This window comes from Larimichthys crocea, chromosome XXIII, assembly GCF_000972845.2.
Source record: "Larimichthys crocea isolate SSNF chromosome XXIII, L_crocea_2.0, whole genome shotgun sequence".
NCBI classification, from domain to species: domain Eukaryota; kingdom Metazoa; phylum Chordata; class Actinopteri; family Sciaenidae; genus Larimichthys; species Larimichthys crocea.
In genome coordinates, this window is record NC_040033.1 from 17,974,492 (window position 1) to 17,999,231 (window position 24,740).

At 41.4% G+C, this 24,740-nt stretch overlaps 1 protein-coding gene across 2 annotated transcripts in view; it reads left to right on the top strand.

Annotated features, from left to right (window-relative positions):
- itgb1a (integrin, beta 1a) overlaps positions 1-24,740 on the top strand; it is a 36,135-nt gene that overhangs the window by 4,414 nt on the left and 6,981 nt on the right. For both annotated transcript variants that reach the window (XM_027274186.1, XM_027274187.1), the window contains exons 2-10: positions 11,531-11,594; positions 11,977-12,062; positions 13,080-13,299; positions 13,384-13,554; positions 14,466-14,704; positions 15,015-15,170; positions 15,269-15,364; positions 15,797-15,886; positions 16,082-16,222. In XM_027274186.1, the coding sequence (XP_027129987.1) occupies positions 11,531-11,594; positions 11,977-12,062; positions 13,080-13,299; positions 13,384-13,554; positions 14,466-14,704; positions 15,015-15,170; positions 15,269-15,364; positions 15,797-15,886; positions 16,082-16,222 (1,263 nt within the window). The remainder of the gene's footprint in view (positions 1-11,530; positions 11,595-11,976; positions 12,063-13,079; positions 13,300-13,383; positions 13,555-14,465; positions 14,705-15,014; positions 15,171-15,268; positions 15,365-15,796; positions 15,887-16,081; positions 16,223-24,740) is intronic.

A 24,740-nucleotide genomic window follows, 5' to 3' on the forward strand; every position in this document is an offset into this window, starting at 1 on the left:
TTACACTGAGGCAGGCTAATGAGGCAGATCACTAGCAGCGTGTCAGGAAGATCATAGCACACTTAAACCTAATGTAAGAACAACCTGATATCTAATTCACTGCTTTATATTCAACACCAGCTGTGTGCAGTTCAGGAACAGCAAGTTGTATAGCAGGAAGGTTCACTTAAGTACGAGGTATTCTCTCTGTTGTTCTGATAAAGCGCCGCAGCAGAGCTCAAACACAGTTTTAGAACATGATGTTCAGTCAGTGGTTCTAAAGATCTCTGTAAGAATTAAACATGACAGATATTCCTCTACTGTTCCCCAGAGAAAATACGTGTAACTGTGAGCTGCGAGCTTACTGTTTCAGCTCTGCAGTTTTCACTCTCCCGTGGTAGCGGAAATGGAGGCCCTCTAGTTCAAGTGTCAAAAGTCTGGGCGCCTTAATGAAAGACATCTGAGTGTCATTAATGTGCCAGTTCTCCAGCATTAGGGCCTCAGCAGAAAGACGGTGGAGGTATCCACAGCTGGCCTACCACTGGCCTAAAATTGGATTAAGACCAAACTTTGACATATCTGTCTGCGTAGCAAAAAACAGAACAGCCTTGGACTTAACGCAGCAGTTTGCACGTAGTCTTTGTGACCCCGTAGCTTCTGTTCAACAGATTGTATACTGAGCTTGCTCTTGGTACTGCTGTTCTTATAAGAAATTACGTTTCTGGTTTTGCCTGACTATTCTCAGGGCGCCACCACAAAGGTCATATTTGTGGTTCTGAGTAAAAAGTCTCAACAACTGTTGGACTGATTGCCATGAAATTTTCTACAGACGTTTATTTCCCTCCCAGGATGAGTTATAATAAATTGTTGAGCCGTTAACCTTTTATTTAGCGCCACTATCAGGTGAAGTATGTCGGCTTATGACCAAATACCCGCCAAACTAGTATAACATGACATCTCCATCCACCTCAACAGATAATAGCATGTTAACATTCTATGATGTTTCTTAACAATTATCCCTGTTGTTGTTGTGAGGGTACTTCATTGGTATGATGGGTTTTGGGTCAGAGGTATGTGATTTTGGGTAAGTTCATGTTTCATATTTTTATGTGGACCACAGGAAGAACAGTTTGTACCTGGGCAGCAGTTAATGGGGATCCAAATAAGCAAATATGGAGCTGCTTTCATGGCTGTAATCATTACAAACAGATACCTACATGTAAATGTAGAATCTATAGGCGAGGGACCGAAGATTATGGCATTGGACGTGTGGTTTCTTTTTGTAGTTTGTGCGGGCTTTGGTTACATACCGTCCATGCGGAGAGGCGGAGGTCATCAGGTGAAAGGCAATCTTGGAACAAATTGGGTTCATAGAGATTAGCGTATCAAGTTGCTGCTTGGACTGCAGATGACATTTTGGCATTATCCGTTTTCCTGTCAGGGTAAGCTAGCTACATCTTTCCTTTTACTTTGCATGCCATTGGCCCACTTGTCTTTTTTAACTTTAAATGTCAACCTAGTCTTGCCTTTTTTCATGCAGACACAGTTTGTCTTCAGTAGCAGCAGCTCCTTCCTGGCAGACTGACGGTTGGGACCATTATCTTTGGAGAAACGGTCTTTATCCTTGTCTCCAGCCCTACAGACTGTTGAATAATCACCTCGCTGCTGTAAATATTTGTCTGAGACTGCAGGCCGCTGTCGTGTTTCTGAATTATTCCTTTCACCGTCTCAGCAGTGCAGGTGTAGCTCTGATTTTTGTAGAACGTCCCAGAGAATTCATTTCTGTGACAGCCGTTCATTAATTTCCAGTGAGGTTCTTTGGCACTGCACCTAGCATTGTCTGAAGCAGCTTTCAGGCTTGTTTAGCTTTTCCCAGAGTTTAGATTACGTTGATGGCCTGGTTTAGGTTTGAGAATCAGACACGCCTGATTCACAAAGACAATATGCTGCCGTTTTGGCAGCTTGCAGCATTTTCAGCTCTCAGTAACAAGGCAGTCCAGTCCCCTCTCTCTGTCTCTTTTCTCTTTGTCTTTCTCTCTCTTCCTTTCTCAATTCAATGCCAAATATGTCATTTTCATGGCTTCAAGAGGGAGCTGTGGCTTGTTTCCAGACACCATGATCCAGGCTTCCTGTGTGATCCAGTCGGGCTTCCTGTGTTTGAGCAAAGGAAGGGCCGACTCAGCAAAGACGGGGAGTTTGGAGAGGCTTACTGTACAGCAGATCCCAGCTCTGCATGCTGAGCCCTGGGCTCACACTGTCACAGCCAGGCAAACTCACAAGATCCCCTAAAACTAGCCTACGTTTTGTTGGGTGGTGGTGAGAATTGGATGCTCTGTCCTTCTCTTGATCGGCTTTCAGTGGATCACCGTAAACGGTTCAGCAGATGGCTCTCCAAAATCCAACAATGTCAAATTTTTACAGATGCTTGAGCAAAGCTTGTCTACTGTCAAGTTTCTGTTCTTTGCTTCAAGAATGCAACAGCACTGGAGCTATTTTATTATGTAGAACACATTTTTCTGTCCAAGTATGACACATTGCTTTGACATTTCCCCATTTCTATCAAAACAAGGTTAGCTGTAGGCTTTCTCACATCACTGCGGGGTTAGGACAGACTTGTTTTTGTGTCTCGTATGATTTAGTCCACCTTTTTAGAGTGACTGCAGAGGCCAGGTGGGAAGGACGAGTCCAAAATAACTTGTTGCGTAGCACTGCACAGCTATTTTCAACACAGGGATGAAGCCATGAATAGTGACATGGACTTGGCACTCCTCCAACGTTTGTGGTTTTGCCTCAATTGTTTCTGCTGAACTGCCGTGGGTGGACATGTTGTGATGGGATGTGAACCCTATTCAATATGAACGTGTTTTAGTCGCTATGAAGAATCCAGAACTGCTTAAGTGTTATTGATCTTCTGACTGAAAAAGGTAGAAAGTCCTTCCAAGGCAGTATCGCCCCCCCCCCTACAGAAGTGTATCTTTAGCCTCCTTCATACACATGGGGAATGTTGGCAGGCTTCAGGCTTGTGTGGTTGGGTGTTTTGTGTGAAAAGCAGCTGAATTTTCATCAGTTCAAGAATCTCATGAAAATAGCATTTAGGATGTAGCTACTACCCCTATTCCTCTGATAAACTATTACAGACTAGATAATTATAGATCTCTGGCTGAAGCATTTTGAAACTGCTCTGAAATACTCAAAGAACACTTTTCATACTGTACGTCCTGACTAAAAACAGCTCGTAGTAGTCTTTCAAAAAAAAGCAATCAGCAACCTTTTTAATGCAATGACCATTTTAATCATCAAAGTGAGATTGTAACTTCTCACACACTCGTTACACTCAGTTGGCTGCAGCAGTTGGTACATTTCCTGTGTTATTGGACTTGCCGGTTTAATGCTAACTTTGCACTCGCCACCTCCGTTGTAGATGAAAAATGGGAACTCGCACAAAAGAGCGTAGATCATGCCTCCTACAGCTTTCTATGTTTTGTTTTTTTTTACGATTCATTTCATTGCTTAACTCTTCTGCTGTGATAGCAAGACCTTTAGAAACACATGGTAAACACAGAAAAGTCTCATAGTGGCTAATTTTGGCAAACTCTTGATCTGCTTCGAGGGGATCACTTCGAAAATCTGTTCTACTGTAAAATATGTTGAGTCCAGACAGGACCAGTGCTGACATCTCGTCATTCTAGTGCCCTAAATCATTGAACCTTTTCTCCAAACATACCTGTGTATATTTCTTTGAAACTAAAAATAAAGGATGGCAGAATGATGGAAACTCTTTGGCATCGCTTCTCCTCGCTCCACGCCATCTCTTTGCTGGTCCATACAGTTATTTTCACTTCTTTCTATTTGACAAAATGTCTTCTATTGAGAAATACTTTGCTCATGTAATGTGGAAACTATGATGACATTTTTTCTAGTCGTTTGGACGTTCATTCCTATCTTCTGCAGTTTTTCTTTTCTTTTTCTTTCTTGTGGAAAGATCACATTGGACTGTCTGGCCATAACAATGTCCTAGAAGCAAAGAGGCACCAAACGATTAAAGACATTAACATCTGTCTCATTAGCATTATCTATCACACAGAGGCTCTTTCGGCAAAGAGGGGACAGTGAGTGGGAACACTTTAAAGATCAGACCTCCTGTCATGGTCTCAGAGGGCAGTCTGATTAATAGCTTTTGTCTGCTATGAGAGGGTCCTCCGGATGGTGGTGGGAGGTGGTGGGAGGTGGTGGTAGGGGGGCGTACAGAGACACAGACGGATACTGTTTGGTATTCTCCTTCGGTTCTGTCAGGCGGCTTGTACGTCTCAGAGCTCAGACATGCTTCCCGCTCGGCGCTGTTTTGAAGGGTATGCGAAGTCAAGGGGCCACTGGTTTGGTTTGGCTCACAGTGGAGGGAGTGAACATTTGTGTGGGTGGTATGATGGAGGAGGGTGAGAGGAAGGAAACAAGGGAGAGAAAAGAGGGAGGATAGGAGTATAGGATGCCACAGATATGGTACTGACAACAGTGGAGTGACTGGAAGCATCTTGGAATGTTTTAATTAAGTATTAACTAAACTCCAGATCATTAAAGTCTATAAAGATGCTTTTGCCATGCAGACTGTTCCTTTTCACTCAGTGCCTTTACCAAATGAACTCATAAATATTGTATTGACCTTAAAAAGGCCTGAACAGCCAGACAAATACTGTCCAAATGGAGGAGAGAGGATTAGGAGAGACTAAAGGGCGAACTCAGCAGAGGCAAGGAAAGTCTGTAACTTCCTTTCCTCTGGACTTGAGGCAACCCCTTTCCCCTCCGAGTTGTGCACCGCCCTTTCCTGTTTTTCCTTCTTTTCCATTCCTTCTTTTCACTGCCGTTCTGAGTAAGGGAAGCCCAGACCTTCTTCCACAAAGAGCGCCGGGACTCTGAGCTTCCACCAGTTCTTTACTGCTGCTGTGTATCCTTCACTGTGTCTGGCTGCTCCTCGCCCAGACTCTGCTGGTCATTATTCATGGCAGCGCTTGCTGAAGTAAGTACTTCTAAGCACTCGCAAATGCAGCTCAATTTAAAGGAAAGTAAATCCACTCATTCACGGCTGAGTGTTGTGTGGTTCAATTAAACTGGGCTTCCTATACTGGGGGTTTTCATACGGGGGGTTCAGGAACCATAAGGGGGTTTCTGGAGTGGACACCTGGGGAGCCCAGGCACAAGGAGTTGTATAAGTTCATTATTATATATATCTGAGTCAAACATCAAATTTATGCAATTAATTCACATTTTTATGTAAATGAAAGTGTGCACTAGTGTGCACAAAACAGTTTCTTTAAGTCACTTCAAGTCACTGATGAAATTGTAGCGGTTGCTATCGCTTGAGTCAAAATTGAATTTATGAAAATGTCATGTACACAACCCAAAAATAACACACAAAATGACTCAACACAAATAATGAACTATCAAAATAGTAAGCGAATCACTTAACAGTTGACAACTAATCAACTAATCATTGCAGCTCTCTTTTACTGTTTACAGGTAGCTAACAGTAGCTAGCCAGTTTGCCCATATCAGGGTCATGTCAAGAAACACAAACAGTAGGAGCAAATGAATTGTGTGCACACTCTGATTGTTACATTCCAGCTCATGAGGTCATAAACCAGTTGTTCTTGGTTAATTATTCTCTGGAATTCAAGCTAATCATACACCAAAAGAAAAGGAGGTGAGGTAACAAACAGCTAATGGAAACTATTCAAACCTACAAAAAACAAAACAAAAAGAGTACTCTCTAGAAATCAAAGTCTAACTGAAAGCCTAAATGAAATTTAAAAGAGAAAGAAAACCCTCACTATCTAAACTATTATCTGATAATCAAAAACACAGTGAAACAGCATCCTTAATCTAGTGATTTTAACAACTAAAACTAGTTTTAACTAAACCTATACCTCAAGAAAAAGACAAGTTAACAAGTTAACATTCACTGTTTACAAGGCGAGCTCAACCAGCAAAGCCACAAGCTGCCCCAGCTCTCTGGCAGTTTTAGTTTAAATAAGATAGATAGTCTGATTGGATCTGGCAGATTGGACGGTCGGGCCAGGTGCCGCTCCACTCAGGATCCTCCATGTTTCCATGAGAAGAGATGACATCATGCTTCCATCAGGGCAGGGTGACCGCACATCGAACTTTGCATACATGATACAACCCTACGAGCAAATTCATACAAGGTGCTTCCACAGCAGCTGTAACAGTCATTATTGCATATACTTGGGTTCCTGTGCTCTGCCTAGGCCCTCTTGAAGTGACTGTCCTTAGCTATGTGGGATAACCTGTATATTCAGACCATGAACTCAATGGTCCATTTTAGGGCAGCAGTCGATTACTTGCATTATTAATTCATTAGTGGTTTCCTTTTTGGATTGTTGGCTTAATCTGCTTAATTTATGGTCTAATTTTCTCGTTTCACACCAACAGTCCAAAACACAGTCTATTCAATTTGTAATGATATAAAACATGACTTAAACAGTAATGACTTATCCCAGTGTTTGGTTCAGTTGACTAACTAACCAAATAATTGTTTCAGCACTAGCTAAATACTGAAATAATAGCAACAAACTGGAAAGGGGGGTTATGGGAATCAGAGTGTTACAAATACAGCATCCTATAATCATGGCTCTCATAACTCGCATTTCCCCGAAGTGCAGTAAGAGTGTGGCAGGTTACTATCCTGGTCAGTCTCTCACAAATACCTAAGAAGCTCAGCCCGTTTTAGTCACGCACCACAGTATCTGCCATGCATCACTTTCTCCTGCCAACTGATAGAGCTCTGGAAGGCCCATAAAACACTGGGATGCCATTAGTCACAGCTCAGGTGTGTGTGACAAGTGGACAGACGTTGAAGAGTACAGCGGTCGTGTATGCATGCCTATAGACGCAAGAAGAGCGTGAGACCTACATAACCTACTTTACTGTGAGAGAATAAGCAGAGCTGCTCTGTCATGCTGTTGTCAGGAAACCGTCTGGAATTTATCTTTATTTTTATGCTTTCCCATGGACAGCCGCATCGTGTTCATTATGCAAACATCTTTGAATAGCCCTTCTCTTTCCCTTCTGCACATTAGTTGTTGATCCATAACTGTGGCATGACCTAAGAAGTCGAGCCGTTTACGAAAGTGTGCTTTTTAAACCTTATAATAAATCAGACTGGCTGTATTATTTATAGTGATGTTACTCAATGAAACAAGATGTCAAGACAACATGTTTTCTTGGCATTATCAAACTGGTGTAATTCAAGGCGGTTGTCAGTGTTCTGTCCAAACGAAGCTTGTATGAAAAACATGTTCAGTACGACCAAATGGAAAGGTGGCAATTATATGAAGCGTAGTCAGGAATTATTGTCGGTACTTGTTGCCTTTGTTCTAACTATTGCACATTATTGCACTGTTTACATCATGGTTCAAATCTAAAATTACATTTAGGTCATGAAGGATATGTTCACAGCTTTATTTTTTCAAACAAGACTCCACAGCTCCAAGTAGGAGCTCAGTGAGGCAGGCTTTGAGCTAATGGCTAATGTCAGCATGCCAACATACAGCAGACATAATCTTTAGCATGTTAGCATGATAACATTAGTGAATTAGCATTAAACACAATGTGCATCTGAGGCTGATGGAAATGTCCCAAGCGTTTGACACATGGTCATTTTGACGTGATGATGGCTCACAAGGATCACCAAATGTTAAACACTACAGATGTCAGTGTCATGGTGGCATGGTGGTGGTCATTCGATGACCAAGGTGATTGGATTGATCGTCTGAATCTCGTCCGTCCAACTAACTGTCCCTGCCATCCCTACATCCATGCAGCAGCTAGCATGGTTAAAGCCCCCCTTTTGGCTGCTCGCTGGGCTTCAGAATAACTACCCTTTTAAAAGCAGGAAGCTAAGTCGGCAACGTCTCTGCTTATCTGTTGATAGAAAGCAGGTGGCAAGTTTGATGTGCTTCACTGCTGCTGGGTCTATCTGTGCAGCTACTTCCTGTACAGATCATTTGCAAAAAACTGTCAACCTTTACCTAATGAAAACATGATTTGGGGATCGGTTTTAGATTTATGAAGGCATAGACACGTCACAGTGTATCAATACATGTCTTGCTTTACTGTGAGCTTTTTCTTGATGAACACTGTTTAAAGCCAATAAAAACATTTTATCACGATCTGGGTTGTGACCCCTCAATGACCAGAAACAGATGTGAATCCTGAGATAACTTGATGTTAAAGGTATGTAATGGCCAACTGAGGCAAACAATATGTAGAGTTCTTGAGCATGAAGGTTCACTTGACCTTGGAAACAGTAGTTTGATCCAACAACAAAATGTTTTCAGAACTTTTGACCACATCTCACGGTCTTCATCTGTACTGACAAAGAATGGATAAACATTATTTTCACATATGATGTGCTTTTTCATCTTTTTTCTGCCCTCTTGCTTTGAAATTGGTACAGACAGAAACTCAATTTGTTCCAGTGCCCATGTTAACTTAAACCGCCTTGAAATTCTGACAGCTTATATTTACGACTTCTGAACTCTGAGCTTTGAAGGCTGCATAATATCCCACTCCTCAGCCTTTCTTGGACTGCTCCCTGTCCTCTGCTATATTTTACTGTAGGTTTTTACTGAGCATTCCTCTCCACAGCTGCTAAGCTTCATGGGACTGAAGACAACATGGTTATTTTTCTAACTTGACACCTTGCTGGCATTTTATAGATGTAGTTTGCATTTGAATGATTCCTTGGAGCTGAAGTAAAGACCACAGCAAGAGTGAAAAGAAAATATCTGAGTGTGTGGTTGTGTTAGAAAAGGAATGCAAACTTGAATTCTTTCATTTTAAGCTCCAATTTCACTGAAATCAGTTGTGCATGCACAAACTCTCAATGTCTAAACCTGTTTCACATAGATCAAATACTGCGTGGATTTTTATTTTAGGCCGTCACATGAACGTTAAGTGAGCCAGGTTAAATGTAGACACACACACACACCAACACACACACACCACCTATCTACAGCAGTGGAGATACAAGCCAGCCGATCTAATCTGGGGGGCTGTAGACAGGCCGTCTGCGCCTCTGTGTCTATATAAACGGACACACACACACACACACACACACAGGCACTCAGGAATGCATCACTCAACACTGCGCACACCAAACGTCAGAGCTTCCTTTACCACAGTGTAAGGGAATGTAGTCTTTTAATCTATCCTCTGTGAATAGCCAGCAACAGTCAAAAAAAAAAAAAAAAGATTTGTCACTTTATCGCGTCTGTCTGACTCTAATTTGAACCTTGCGCTTTGGTATCCAGTGTGGATGTTAGCTACTGTTAAGATTCCCATAGAAATGACTCCCAGGAGTTTGTGATTTATGGTCAAGCCAGATATTACATTCCACATGCTAATTAGATTCGGCACATGCTGATCTTTTGCTGGCCACTGCATCTTAATACATCAGGCCATTGATTGTGTGTCTCTCCGTAGGAGGCTTCCCAGCTGTCGCTTATTAGAACCGCCAATAGAAGGTGGTGAGAATCCCAGAAGTATCGGCGCTAACTAAATCCTTTTGAGGCAGCAGCAGTGATGTGGAATTTATGGTCGTGACCAGTCTTTAACTTACAGTACAGAGTTTCTCAGCTCTGTTCTCAGCATTTTTTTATTGTCAATATAACCATAACCTCAAACTCAAGAAAGTCTTCTCAGGCATTTTTAGCTTGGGCTGGGTATCATATAAAAAGATACAATACCAGTACCAATTCCAGTAACAATGGAATACTTCATTCGATACCTTTTCAGTCTGCCTACTGGAGCTCGCCCTAAGAGATTTTTTTTTTATTTCAATAAAAGTTTTAACACACAAAAGATGAAAAGCATTGGCCTCGTAACCATTTGTTTTACCTGACGTACGTCCAAGAGGCCTTCCAGAAACGCTGCAGCGGTCCACCCTGATATTTTCTCCATACCTGGTGCTCTGCCATGTTATTTGTGTTCCCACTTTTTATTAAATGATCCTTCCACGTTTTATGCATTTATTCCTAATCAGATGCAGATCTGACACTATTGCCACGCTTTCCCATGGTTTGGTGTCATCTCAGCATGCTGAACTGCCAACTCTGTCAAATACACTGCACTCCACCACCACAAATTGTATGTAGCTGCTAGTAGCTAGCTGCAGTAGTGGGCCAATTGTATGTCACATTAAATTGAAGAATGTTTACGGTGGTTAACAGTGAACAAAACCATAAAAAAGTTTATAGATCTGGGAACAAAACGTATTGAATGCAGCTATTGTTTGACTGGAGAAGATTCTGTGCTTGGCACTGATTCCTTAATGGTATGGAGTACTGATATACAACCTTATTTTTAGCCTTGCTATCAATGTGGCTGTAGGAATGCAATGAGTGTAGGTTGGTCCGTGAAAAACTGAAATATCTCAGCAACCATTTGATTTCATTGAAATAAAATGAATGGCATTTGTGGTCCCCAGAGGATTTATGCCAATATTGTTGTGATCTTCTAACTTCCTATAGCTCCACCATGAGCTTCACAGTTTTTGGTGTAGTGGCACCAGCAGGTAAAATTTTTTATTTGTCTAACAAAATATCTGACTTAGTTTGGATTAGTCTGGAGATTCATGGTTCCCAGTGGATGGATCCTACTGACTTTTTCTGTAGCTTGAAATGTATGGTTTTAGTGAAACGCACAGGCAAGTAGGTTGGTTGGTTGGTCTCCTACTTTGACTCAAATATCTTTGCAACTATTGGATGGATTGCCATGACATTTGGAAATTATGACATTCCTGTCAGCCTTAGCTGGAATTTATGCGTTTATAAACGTTAGCATGTTAACATACTAAACTTCTGCTCACAGAACCGCTATGCTTAAATACAGTCTCACAGAGCGGTTAGCGTGGCTGTAGGCTGTCCATATATCAGCCGTTAAGTGCAGAGAAAGATCCTTCAGTCCTCTTATCTATTGTAAGTCACGAGCTTTGCAATTAAGAGTAGGACAAGACACATCAGTACGGCAGACCAAAGAGCCTCCGCATAGACAAGGGATCAATGTATACGAGCAGAGAGGGCTTGACTCCAGGGAGCTGATGCTATTTACAGTAAAAAGGATTGTGGGGAAAAAGGCGGTTGCAGTCGAAGCCAGAGGCACATCAGCGCGATCATGTGTTTCTGTATGAGTGTGTACATGTTTGTGTGTGTAAGCAGCCTGAATTGAATTAGCTGCCTGTTACTCTTTGACCGACTGAGAATAGCAGAGCCTCTGCCGCCGGATAATTTATTATCTCCAATTATAACCGAGCCATTTACAGATTCAATCTGTCATCTCTCCCTCTCGCTCTCTCTCACCCTCTGGACCCTTTTATCCAGGAAATTATGCATTCAAACATTTAGGCCACCAAACGCACAAGCTATTATTGTGAACAAAGAGATAGTCCCAAATGGGATATTGCTTTTGAAGACAACAGTAGCTCTTTGATGAGATGAGCTCAGTTTTAAAGATTGCTGTTTCTTCTTTGTGTTTTCAGATGGACCTGAAGCTGCTCTTGATATCTACATTGTTAGTGTTCTGTTACAGTAATGCTCAGAAAGGTAAGGCTCCTCAGTCACATCTCATGTCACATGATTGTTCACTGTTGCTGTAACGTTGTTATTCTGTCACATGATGCCACTTTGTTGATGTCAGCGTGCGAGGTAAACATACAGTTCGTAATGATGGCTACCTCCTCAGAGAGAGAGGCTGGCTGCTTTATCTTAATGATGTCACTGACCACAGATCCACCTTAGCATCGTGGATAATGGAAAAGACGGAATATTCCGTCCCTGTCTCCAATTACCATCGAGTCACGCAGTGTTCCAGAGTAACTGATGTGTAAACACAGGGGGCTTAACGGGCTGCTTACTTTGCAGGGACTGTGCTGCCTGCGTCCCAGCTCCCCCTCACTCTTCTCTTCTTTCTTTGTTTTCCATCCAGAGGGGAACGAGTGCATCAATGCCAACGCCAAATACTGCGGGGAGTGCATCCAGGCTGGAGCAAAATGTGGATGGTGTAAAGACCCAGTATGTGAATTGAAGCTGTCACCTATAATCCCTGCTGAGAAATGCTGTTTCATGCAGTTACGATGCCATTAGTCATATAGCAATAGTAAGCAAATGTAGTTTTGGATTGTGCTCTAATGTAGGGTGGAAGCTAATGGTTGTTTTTGATCATTTTTGGAAGTAATCGATTGTTTAGCCAATGAAAAACCAGAAAATAACAAAAAAAAGCCGTCACAATCTCCCAAAGCTAGAGGTGATGTCTTTAAATTCCTAGTTTTCTAGAGCAGAGAAGCTGCAAAGTTTTGGGCAGCTGATCAGACAAAACAAACAATTTAAAGACCCAGAGAAGTTATCAGGGGCATTAAAATTATCTTTCTGACGTTTTGTTTTTTAATGATCAATCCAGTAATAAAGAGAAGAGAAAAAAAAAGAATAGAAGTAAATGGATAATAAAAATGATCATTAATTGCAGCCTTAGCCTTCACATTTTAAAAAAGTGGAACCATGCAAGTCACATCTAAGATAGAAAAGGACAGATGGGTGAGAGGAGTTGTTCATCCTCCTGTCCCCCACTTCCTCTAACGTCTAGTCAGGATGCCAAGACTAACATGGACCGATGTATAAATTTAAAGGAGTAATGCTGTAAATTTGGGTTATACTTTGAGAGACCAAAAGAATAATGGTCAAATCAATACAGCAGTGATCCAAAATATTCAGAGATTTTGTAACTAACATAAAAAAAGCTCAACAAAGACTGGATCCTTCATTTTTCAGAATTCGATGTCTTTTGTTTGACCCTTTCTGCCTGGTACACCCATGTCTTGTCCACAATGCTCCCAGAGGTTTTCTGTTTTGAATTTGTGGTCTCCAAACCTAAGCCAAAATAAGTCTGAGAAAGTCCCTCTGATGAATGCTCCTCCTGAGTCACAAAACACATTCAACTTTCACAGAGTGACACACAGAATGACAAATAAGCTGATCTTCACTTGCAAAATCGATGGATTGTCCCTTTAATTCTCTCTGTGCTGCGCCTCATAGGACTTCCTGAAACAGGGGGAGACCGTGTCAACCCGTTGTGACGAGCTGCAGTCTCTCATTAAAAGGGGCTGCAATGAAGCGATGATCGAAAACCCACACGGTGAGCGAAGGGTTCTCGAGAACAAAGCAGTGACAAATCGCAAGAAGGGAGAAGGGAAACTGAAGCCAGAGGACATCACTCAGATCCAGCCCCAGAAACTCAGCCTCACACTCCGATCTGGTGAGTTGTGTAGCTTTTTCTGAAGTTATTCTATTTACCACTATGACACTTTAGAGATTTTTAAATTATGTTAACTTCATGTAGGTGAGCCCCAGTCTTTCGACTTGAAGTTCAAACGAGCAGAAGATTATCCCATCGACCTGTACTACTTGATGGACCTGTCCTACTCCATGAAGGACGATCTGGAGAACGTGAAGAACCTGGGAACCAGTCTGATGCTGGAGATGTCAAAGATCACCTCTGACTTCAGGATAGGTCAGTGTTTTCATCATGGATATTTGACCAGTTGTTTCTTTTGGGGGAAGAGAGAAGAAATGTTTTCATTGTTGTATTTTTGTTTTTGGTTCATCTACAGCCTGATTATAGAAACATATGTCTGTACACTGCCAACAAACATCTATAAATCTTCTGAGAAGTTCTAGAAAAAAGATGCTCGTTATAGCTCCAATATTGTCTGAGAATGATCAGGTTTTAAAGTTTCTTTGGTATCAGAGGAATACAGTGAAAGCTGCAAACAGGAACTCCTAATAGTTAACAGGAAATAGTTTTGAAGGTGCAAGTTTGCCAATATGTAAACTAATATGAGCAAAGAAACAATGAGGCGCAACACAACTGACTCCATGGTAACATTACACTTGCTGTTTACAAAAAAATTAGTGCCCAAAAATAAGTTCTAAAACTTAGCCCTTAACCTGAACCCTAATGATTACATAATAGAAGTGAGACACAGAATACAATCAATACACTGTATGTTTTAACATTACCAAGGCTCAGAGTGTCCTATCAGTATGGTCCATACAGATATTTGTGCTGTACATACAGAAAAAACACAGGACATGGGGTGGTGGATTTTGTCTAAGGGGGGCCCACAGTCTGAGACTGTGAAAACCTGAAGTATTTTGACCGACTTGTATTTTCAGGTGTCCCATTGTCGGTATTAAATGCCACCCAAGTTTGAATGACCTTTTTCTGACCTGCACAAACAAACCAAAGACATAAACGTTGAGAGGTCATTGACCTCCTCTGAATTCAATTGGTGTGAGTTTACATCTAAACTAGAGCACTTAGTCCCAAACCAACATCTTGTTAAGCCATTATTAAGTCATCTGGTAACTCTGCTTAGGTTGTGCAGTATTAAATTCTGAATCCAACTGTGTCTTTCAAAGGTTTTGGTTCCTTTGTGGAAAAGACAGTCATGCCATACATTAGCACCACCCCGGCCAAGCTGCTGAATCCATGCACGGGCGACCAGAACTGCACCAGCCCGTTCAGCTACAAGAATGTCCTGAAGCTGACCAGCGATGGCAAGAGGTTCAACACCCTGGTGGGCCAGCAGCAAATCTCTGGAAACCTGGACTCTCCTGAGGGGGGCTTCGATGCCATCATGCAAGTTGCTGTGTGTGGGGTAAGCAAAAAAATATATATATCCTGTTGGCTTTCAGTGATCCTGTGGGGAATGATCGCACTCAGGTTCTCAATTCACGCTAATTCTCCCACAATTATGGCACTCGCTTGGAGGGATACAGCGCCAATAAATGCGTTTACGTGGCGATGTGTGAAAAGGTATTTTATGAGTCCTTGCTGTTTACAGGGAGATCTTTGCATGCAGTGATAATGAAAAGTGAATGTGTCCCATTCTGCTCGGCTTTTATAGACAGGATATAGGATGTTAGGAGACCATTTTTGACTTTGAGTGTTTCCTTCTTCATTCCCAGGATCAGATTGGTTGGAGGAATGTGACTCGTCTGCTGGTGTTCTCCACCGATGCTGGCTTCCACTTCGCTGGCGATGGCAAACTGGGCGGCATCGTTCTGCCCAATGATGGAAAATGTCACTTGGAGAACAATATGTATACAATGAGCCACTACTATGTGAGTAGCTTGTTGTTTGGTCTGTTCCTATTGAGGAAAGACCCAGGAAGGTCTCAGTTTGAGTTTGTCATTGTAAATCTGACTTTCCTGTTTTAAAGGACTATCCCTCCATCGCTCACCTCGTCCAGAAACTGAGCGACAACAACATTCAGACCATCTTTGCAGTCACAGGGGAGTTCCAGCCTGTTTACCAAGTGAGTTCTCTGACCCTTTTCTTGTGGAGCATATTCTTCCTGATTCCTTCAGTGTGCATGTGTGTGTTTTTGGAAGATGCCCAGCACATAAAAATATCCACTCGGGCTGATCCATGTGTTGCGAGTTATGGTAGCATCCCCTTGAAGCTCTTGATTATTTCCTTCTGCCATGCTGTTGCTTTTTCAGGCCAGTTGAAGCCATCTGAGTTTGATAAAAGTTCATTACGTAGCCTCACAGTAGCTTAAGTATGCTTCAAAGCAATAAAGATTTCATAATTTCAAGGTTGAATCAGTGTTGTATCCATCTTAAGGTGGACAGAAGCGTTTCCAGTCTATAAAAGTTCATAGAAAAGTGTCTTTGGTCCTGTGTTGTTGCTAATAGAGATCACAGGGTGAACAGAACGTTACTCTAAACCTTTCCTCTGTCCTCAGGAGCTGAAAAATCTCATACCAAAGTCTGCAGTGGGCATTCTGTCTGACAACTCAAGCAACGTCATCAATCTTATTATAGACGCTTACAATGTAAGTAGACTGCTATGATTTCCTATAAAAACCACATTAAAGTTGAGTTGATTCAAAGCTTTTTTCTGAACACACATTCTCATTTAATACTCGTCTAAGCCTTTGTGTACCGTATGCTGTCAAAACAAAGCTACCAGATGACATTCCAGTGCAGAAAATAACAACTCTCATGTTGTTATCTCTTGGTTTTGGCAGTCTCTCTCGTCTGAGGTTATTCTGGAGAACAGCAAGCTTCCAGAGGGAGTGAGCATAGCTTACACAGCTCGCTGTAAGAACGGAGTGGTTAGTGAGGGCGAAAATGGACGCAAGTGCTCCAACATCTCCATCGGAGACGAGGTGAGGATTAGAACATTTCTTTTTTTTATTTCTTTTTTTTTATTTCACAAGTGGATGTTAAAACCTGTCAGTTATCTGAACACACACCACCCTTCAAGTCATTAAGAGAGTGAAAATGTCAAGACTTTAGACTTTATGCTGGCCATTTATAGTTTCTGAACACTAAGTTATATCACAGATATGTTGTTTTCCTGTTTTATTTTGTCTTTTTCATTTGTTTTAAAGTCATTCCAAACATTACTCATTAAGTTCTAGAAATGTGGAGATCTTTGCAACTCCTGCAGATTCCATATTTTAAACCAGACTTGACTTTAACTATCTTTGCACACCTGTCTGTGCTAGCTTTTACATGAAACACATTTCGACAGTCATGATGGCTTATATGAACATTTTCAGCATTAAGTTTTAGAAACGCTCCCCGGGTGAAGCTGCGCTGTGTTTACAGCTCAGACCACAGATACTGTGACAGTGAGAGAGCTCACTCCAACCATTTTCCGGTGGACTCCTGGCACTCCGTTTCGTGATTACGCAACTGAGCAGACACTGTGTGGACGTTGTTTAAAACGTGTTTATTATTTTTTTAGATTTGTCTGGGGGCCAATACTAATGTTTTAAAATGGAGAATTAATAATAAAATTCAGAAAAAGTTCTGTAACAATTTTGTTCTCACTGTCACAATTATCTTTTTATTTTATTTAAAATGACAGGTAACTAAATCTAAACCATTCAGGCGTGACCTAATCTAAAAATCAGTTCTCCTTTCTTTCACATCTGGAGTCAGATAACAGAATAAATTGTATAAACTTGCATGAAGTTGATACAAATCTCACCTCATGTTTACTGTAATCATGACTTATTATGAGTAATGAAAAGTCTGTTAACATTAAGTTTAAACATTTCACTCTGCTCGTCTTTAACAACACAAAGTAATATTTTGTGTCACATCTACACATATATAACACCAGCAGTTATGTCCTCAGAGGTTCAGATTTCGATTATGTCAACCAAAAATCTTCCAGCCATAAATAATATATTTATGATTGGCCCCCGGGGCCATACTTTGGACATACCTGTGTTATATACTGATACAACACTGTCACACCTGTACAGTGTATAGAACACTTACACGTACTTTAACTAATATTTTTCAATTCTATTTTGTATTTCATATGATAATTTTTGACCTAAAATATGAATTGTATTGTTTTTATTAACTTTATTTGATCTTACACACAGTTAATAACCTGTTCTCTCGTCCAACACATTTCACTGTATTGTTGACCCTGTGTTAACTGCATATGACAAATAAAACTGAAAACTGAAACTGCTTTATTTCATAGTGGGACAAAAACTTGAACCCATCGTGTTTCTACAAGCTTACATAACATCACGTAAGTCTGTTGATTCTCATTGGTTCTTATTTTAATAATGTTTTATTATTGTTTCATTACATTCCAACACATTTGTTATTACCGTCATAACATACTGTGCATTAACTTATTGTCTTTTGGTTACGTGACACAGAAATATGACTATATATATGTCTCCAGTACATCCTGTTTATCATCTAGAAATAACACATACTAAATAGTTATTTAAGAGGGTGGTGCTCGATACAGTAAAAACTGTCAGTACATGTATCTTCAACAAAACCACACTTGTCTTCAGTTCAAACACCTTTTCCTCCTCTGAATGAGCCCTATAAATAAACCTTTCAGTAGTAAAAACACTCGTGACCAACTATAATACAACCATGGCGGGATATGGCAGGAATGCATGTTGTGTGATGTTCCAGATGTTTGAGTAAAAGTAAGCATTGTGCTGTGAATATAGCCTGATTTGATGCAACTGTTACAGCTTTCAGTGTAAAGTATCTTAGCGTGCCTCTAGTCTTCAGCTTTGATGCGTCATTACTCTTGTTCAGGCTCACTATTTAAAAAATTGAGGGATTAATGTTGCTTTTTTAGAACACTAGTGGTTTATCTTACAGTCATAGTTCACCACACAGAGAACACAAAGACACTTACTTGTACTTTATTTAATAAATAACTCATAAACAGCATTGGGGAGAGACATGGTATTGAAATAAAAGGCACTTTGAAAACAATACTGTAAAGGCTTGTGTGTGGTACTTCAGGCATCTGGGTGTGAAAGCATTCAGAGACGTTTGAACAAATACTCTCATTCAGTCTAAAAAAAACCCAAGACAAACGGGAACTAACAAACCGACTCACAGAGATAGCTCACCAGTTCACTGAACAGAACAACATATTTTTGGTGACTTGACAAACACAGGAGAGGACCTGAGAATGAGTAATAAAGTTACTGCATTAGCAAATACAACAATAGTTCATTAGTTAATAGCAACTTGTATCATAACTATAACAAATCCTCGACTGTTCGACTTGCCACGATTTCATAATTTAACAAGTGGTTTACAGTCCCTTTGTGATAGCATGTCAACAATTCAAATAATTGATAGTTGACATTGATCTTCATCTTGTGTGTTTACTCCTAATAATAAGAAGAGTGCATACAAATCTCAAACACTGGAGTTTCAAAGCTGCAGTTCAAAACACATTTACACACACTGCCATTCAACAACAACTGTCCAATCTCAGTTGAATGCTAAAAATATTATTCCTATTGCAGTTGTTCTTCAATATATACAACACATCGACATTAATGTGCGCTATGGCTGACAATACATATTAAAACTCAGGTCCTGTCACAGAAACACAAAAGGAAGTCAGTGCACATTGAGACGAGAAGAGGGATGGAACGACAAGAGAAGTGTCCGAGAACGAGAAGCTGAGGAGTTCTGTACATATACTGTGTATCCATAGTCCACATGTGTGTTGTTAAAAAAAAACAAAGCTAAATCCCCACCCATACAGTCCTGTGGAGGAAAAACAAAGCACCTTCATGTCATCATTTCTGCAAATATGCAACTTAAAAGTATATAACACATACGGTATACTGTACATCTAAAATACAACAATGCATATAATCATAAGTGTTAGTAAAAATACAGATGCAGTGGCCGTGTGGTACATTATAATTGTAAAAGGCGACAGGAAAAACAACATAAATTCCACATTAAGCTCCCCTCAGACCCCAAACCCTCGGCAAATACTGCAGTTGTCGGATACTTGATAGCAGAGTTCACTGAAACTGTGATGCCGTCATTTTCCTTCATATTTGGGATTGACCACAGCGTGACAGCACTTTTGTAGATGGGATTTTCACCCTGCAAAGCAAAAAAAATGAAGTTATGATCATGTTATTATTTCTCAGTCAAGCAATCTCAAAGACAGTTAGATTTTCACCAAATCACACAGAATACTTGTATCATCGTTTACGGTACCTGTTATTTTTTTATATCACACTGAGCACACAGTCATGCTTTGTGACAAAATACCAAATACAGGAGGTACAAATTAGGCGTCATATTTAAACACATAACACACCTACCAGAGAGGCTTTGTGTCAAGAAGACACTGTCATCTGATTTTTCAGTGTATTGATGTCACAGCACCTCATGCATGCCTTTTATTAACATGGAGGCAATATTACGCTTGTCTTTAACTTGAAGGTTTAAAACAGGTGAAAAAAGAAAGAAGTAGCGATTGAGTGAAATCAGGACACACGATCAGCCCATGCAGGAAAACCAAGTGGAGGAAAAAGAAATACAAACTTAAAGGACACAGCTTTACGTCCATAGTTGGATTCGGGACCTTATGGATAGGACTCTTGTGATATGGGGTTTCTTGCTACAAGCGGAGAATGAGGACAAGAGTAGAGTTCAGCAGGAAAAACAGAACAACACGATAAAAAGAATAATAATAAAATATAAATAATAAATATATATATAATAATAAGGCAGATAACGAGTGAAGTTGAATAAGGTCCACTGAGAGATGAAGGAATACTGTGGAAACAGAATGCGGAGATAAGGATGAAAACAATGTGTTCCTGACCAAAAGTAGATCTTGTGCACTTCTACTATCAGGACAACCTGGGAACCTTTTTGCATGTCATTCTCCCTCTTTCTCCCTCCCTCCTTGTCATTCATCTATTAAAATAAGGCTAAGATAATAATAGTGTATAAGCAATAATGCTGGTCTTTGAAAACAGATCTGAACTTCAGTAGTTTGTCCCAGCTGCAACAGACTGCACACTGTGGCCGCCATAATAAACACTTTAAACATACACTGCATATGTACAAAGAAAACCAGAAAACAGTCTCTCTTTCTTGCTATATTCAATTTCATGTAGCTTTACTGAAGCCTTTACACTCTTAGATCACTTAGATTAGCTCAGACCTGGTTACAGAATTCATTTCTGACTGGGGACAGAGGCTCTGGCTCTGGAGTCCATTGTGCCTCTTGGAGAGCCTTGGTCCTTCTTAGTAATCCAGTCATGTGGGTGCTGTTTGCTGACCTTCGGCGAGAGACAACAAGAGCCAACTCCAGATTGTGTGTCACCTTGATTCAATTGGGATACATTTGAATTTACTAAAAGACAGACCCCTCTTGAGGGTCAGGATGGTGTGGTTGCAACCCTAGAAGAGCACAGGAGGAGCTCATGCAGTTTTCCTTCAAATTCCTTGTGGTGGCTTTGTTATCTTGTCAGGAAACCCAGCTAGTGAGAGATTCACTGGCAGAGTCTCTCTTTAAATTACAGGGATCTGTAAACACAGGCTGCCCTGCCCACGTAAAAGACCCTCTGAAAGCTCACAGAGTGTGTGCAGCACTGATCAGGAACACTGCAGCGTCAAACCACGCACACTGTGATGTGACACAATTCCACCACCAGGTGGAGGCAGGTTACTGCACATGGCGTTGCTGAAATCCAGTCTTCGGTCATATTGATGTTGGCTGATAATGCAGAGGGGAAGAAGCAGGAGGGGAGGAGCTTGTGGCCACTCCCCGGAAAAAGTCCAGCTAGCTCAGTGTGCATAACATCCCAAAAAAGTCACCAGGCCCGGACGTTTTTCCTCTTTATTTTGAGTGCCACTCAAAAGCAACACATTCGATCTGTTTCTGCAGCTGTGAGACTGAACACAATGAGAGCGAGACACTTTGTAATGGTATCAGTAAGTCTGTGAATCTCATCTGCTCTAAGAACAACAAATGATCTTCACATTCACAAGAGCGGGCGGCCAAACGACACACCTGTTTTCCACATTTTAACTGCTCAAACAACCAATGCCAAAATCAGAAAATATTTATCCTGCTCGTCTTTCACTGGAGCCAGTCAAAGCTCCAAACACTCACCGTATCCCATTTGGCGTTCATCTTCTCCTTCTCAAACTTGGCGAACTCTCGCCTGTCGTGGATGATCATCAGCAGCTTCCAGATGAGCAGCAGGGCTAAGCCAATCAGGACGATGCCGGCAACCACGCCCGCCACGATGGGGAGGATGTCAGGACCGGCGGGGCAGTCTGAAACGAGGCAGGGTGCAGTGGGAGAGTTTAGCAGCTTGAAATAACACGCGCAAAAAATAACAAGACTAGGGGAAAAAACATAGCATCACGTGGCTGTATGTGAATAAACAAATGACCTATTTTTGCAGCCTAACCACCACAGCCCCTGTAATTAGCTGGTCTGTAACAGAAACCTTCCACACCCCGTTCATGTTCGCCGGCTTCCTGCTTACCCAGCGTGTCCACCACATGGACCTCTTCCCGTGTTGTTGTTGACAGCATAGGTGTAGTAGAACCAGAAGTCGTTGGCGTCCCTCTCCTTGCAGGGCATCGACGGTAAGTGGCGTCATTGGGCTGGGGCAGCTTGTCCCTGTCCTTCACTTATCAGGTTGAAGGCTGCAGTCTCTCTCGCACGTGTCCTCTTCTCACCAGTGCCGAACCCCGACACTGGACGCACTCTCTGGAGAGAACAGGGGTTTGTTGTTAGTCATGAGCAGTGACGTAAAAAAATGATGTTTTTAGCTTTCTTTACCCAGATTTTCAGATATCTGTCTCTAAAATATTTGCCTCCACCCATAATAATGGAGACAATGACAACTTTAACAGCAACATCTCTTTCTGTTGTCCTTGCTACTCGGAACAAATTCTGACACTGTGCCCCCCGCCCTGATCTGAGATAAAACTGAGACGACTGTAGTTACAGTTGGAGCGTTGCCACAGACAACCCACAGTATGACTCAGTGAGAGTATTACCACCCTTCCGTTATTCCATCAATTTCATGTTAAGTATGCTGAGAACCCAAAGCAGTGCAGTGTTGTGTGTGAAGCGGTCTGGATGATCAGTGGATGACAACAGTTCTCGAGAATGCCGAAGCAGCACTTATGGGAACCTAAACGAGCAGGCACTGCACTAGTTACAGAAAAAACAGTGAACTGACTCTTAAAATACTTTAGTGAAATCCTGGACTGTCTTAGTCCTTGAACTTTTTGAACTGGTCTTCACCAGTATTGAACATTTTAACGTTTCCTCTTCTGTCTAAACTGTTCTCTCTCTTTAGCCTGCCTACATATACTGTATAAATAGTCGGATAAAGTTCTCCCCAATACACATTTTAGCAGTGGCAGTCACAGCAGCAACAAACCACATGCCATTACCAGTAATATCCCCGCCTAGAAGGAAACAGCATCCGGGGAAACACAAAGAGGGGATTTTTGGTGTGAAAAGACCTTGACTTTGGAGAAGAGTTCTGGAGCATAGCCCTTGTTACAGCATAGTTGCTCGACGATGTCATTGCCACTATGTAGAGGATGAAGGATCACAGTAACCCATTACTTGTTCAACACTAATGCATATTTATTAAGATAGACTAATAAAACCTGAGCTTATCCTTTATAAATTACAAATTACACACACAATAATGGCCAAATTCATTGACATGTCTCAACGACTTACTTGTGCTCAGTACAGACTCCTGGACAGGTCGGGCAAGTCTCACAGGTGGGACCCTGGAACTTGGGGTCAGTACACTTGCAGGTGCCACATTCACACGTTCCTCTCCGTTACAGATCTGCTTGTTGCTGGCCAAACACGTGCTGTTGTCCAAGAGAACAATCACAGGCGCTTCCGGTCCACATGGGGTCACAATACACACTCTGCACTCACAGCGTCCATGCCCTGAGACAAAAAATAATTAAAGCTTTAATGAGGCTTTTCTCTTCCTAAACACATCCCAGGTGCAAAACAGTCTCTACCGCACGGAGTAAATCCTGTTTAATCCTCTGCAGACTGTCCACTCACCTCCACACAGTTTGTTCCAGAGCGGTCACAGTTGAAGTTGTCGCACTCGCAGTACTGGCCGCTGTACCTCTCCTCCGGGTTGTCTCTCTTCTTGCACTACATGTGCCGCACACCAGTCTCCGTGGTTGCTGCAGATGTCAGTACCGTTGTCTTTACGACAAGTCCGTCCATGTCCTCTGTGGCCACGTCGTTGCTGCTGCATTCACACCGTCTGCCCACACGTCCATCATTACACCGGAGACCGGGGAAAGGTTGTGATTGTTAACACAAATCAAAGTAAGACTAAATATGGGACATGGAGTTGTGGAAATGTTGACAGACTACTGCAGGCCCACACTCGTAGGTCCCGTTACCAAAGTGGCAGAGTTGACTGTTCTTGATACCATCTTTGTGGCATTCACACTCACAGATGAAGTAGGGTAATCTCCACCTCCTCTGTGAATCCCAGGGGTTTTATTTTGATAGGTCTCAGGCTTGCCTTTTTTCGGGCAGCCCTAGATGTCACACTGATGCTGAATGTGACCTATGAGTGAAGGAATAAAGGAGAAAGCCTGTGTCAGGTGATGGATGGACAATCAATATCCCCCAAAAAAGAAAACCTTTCAGATCAGAGTGCATAATCAGCTTTTAGCTTGCAGGATGTGGTCAGAGCTTTGGAGTTTTAGAATACTTGGATGGTTTTCCCAGACGTAAGAACGAAAGCTTTCTGCTTTTTTGTCACTGGTGGAATGAATAATGCAAACGTCTGTCAGGGCTAGGAATCAATGCTTTGCTGATCAGCTTACATGCCCTGTGGATTTAGATTTTCAATATCTGACTCGGTCACATCGCTAATTTAGGCCTGAAGAGGAGGGAGCTTGAAGGCTTTGAATAGAAAACATCATGTTGTGATGTTTAAAACTTATAAGAGAAAACAAAAATCACCAACAGGTGAGCAGAGTTTCTTCCTATGCTCTGTGCATGTATCGACATAGTTTTGTATCTGATATTTGTCTAGTGTGGTATATCTGAAGGCAAACAACAGGAATTTAGGTTGCTAATATTTAACTGGAAGGGGTTTCTGTGAATTTACTTATTTATTACAGATTTTTAAAATTTTTATTCATTTATAATTAATGAAAACTATTTTAATATAGTACTATTGCTCACTGTTATTTTAGCTAGCTAAGGTCAATATGTGATTGAGTTCATATGTTGTGGTGTTTCGGGATTATTATAAACTAAAACTATAAAAACATAAAACTAGTTAAAAAAAGTTATTTTTACTGGTTTCCAGCAAATTGCTTGATATT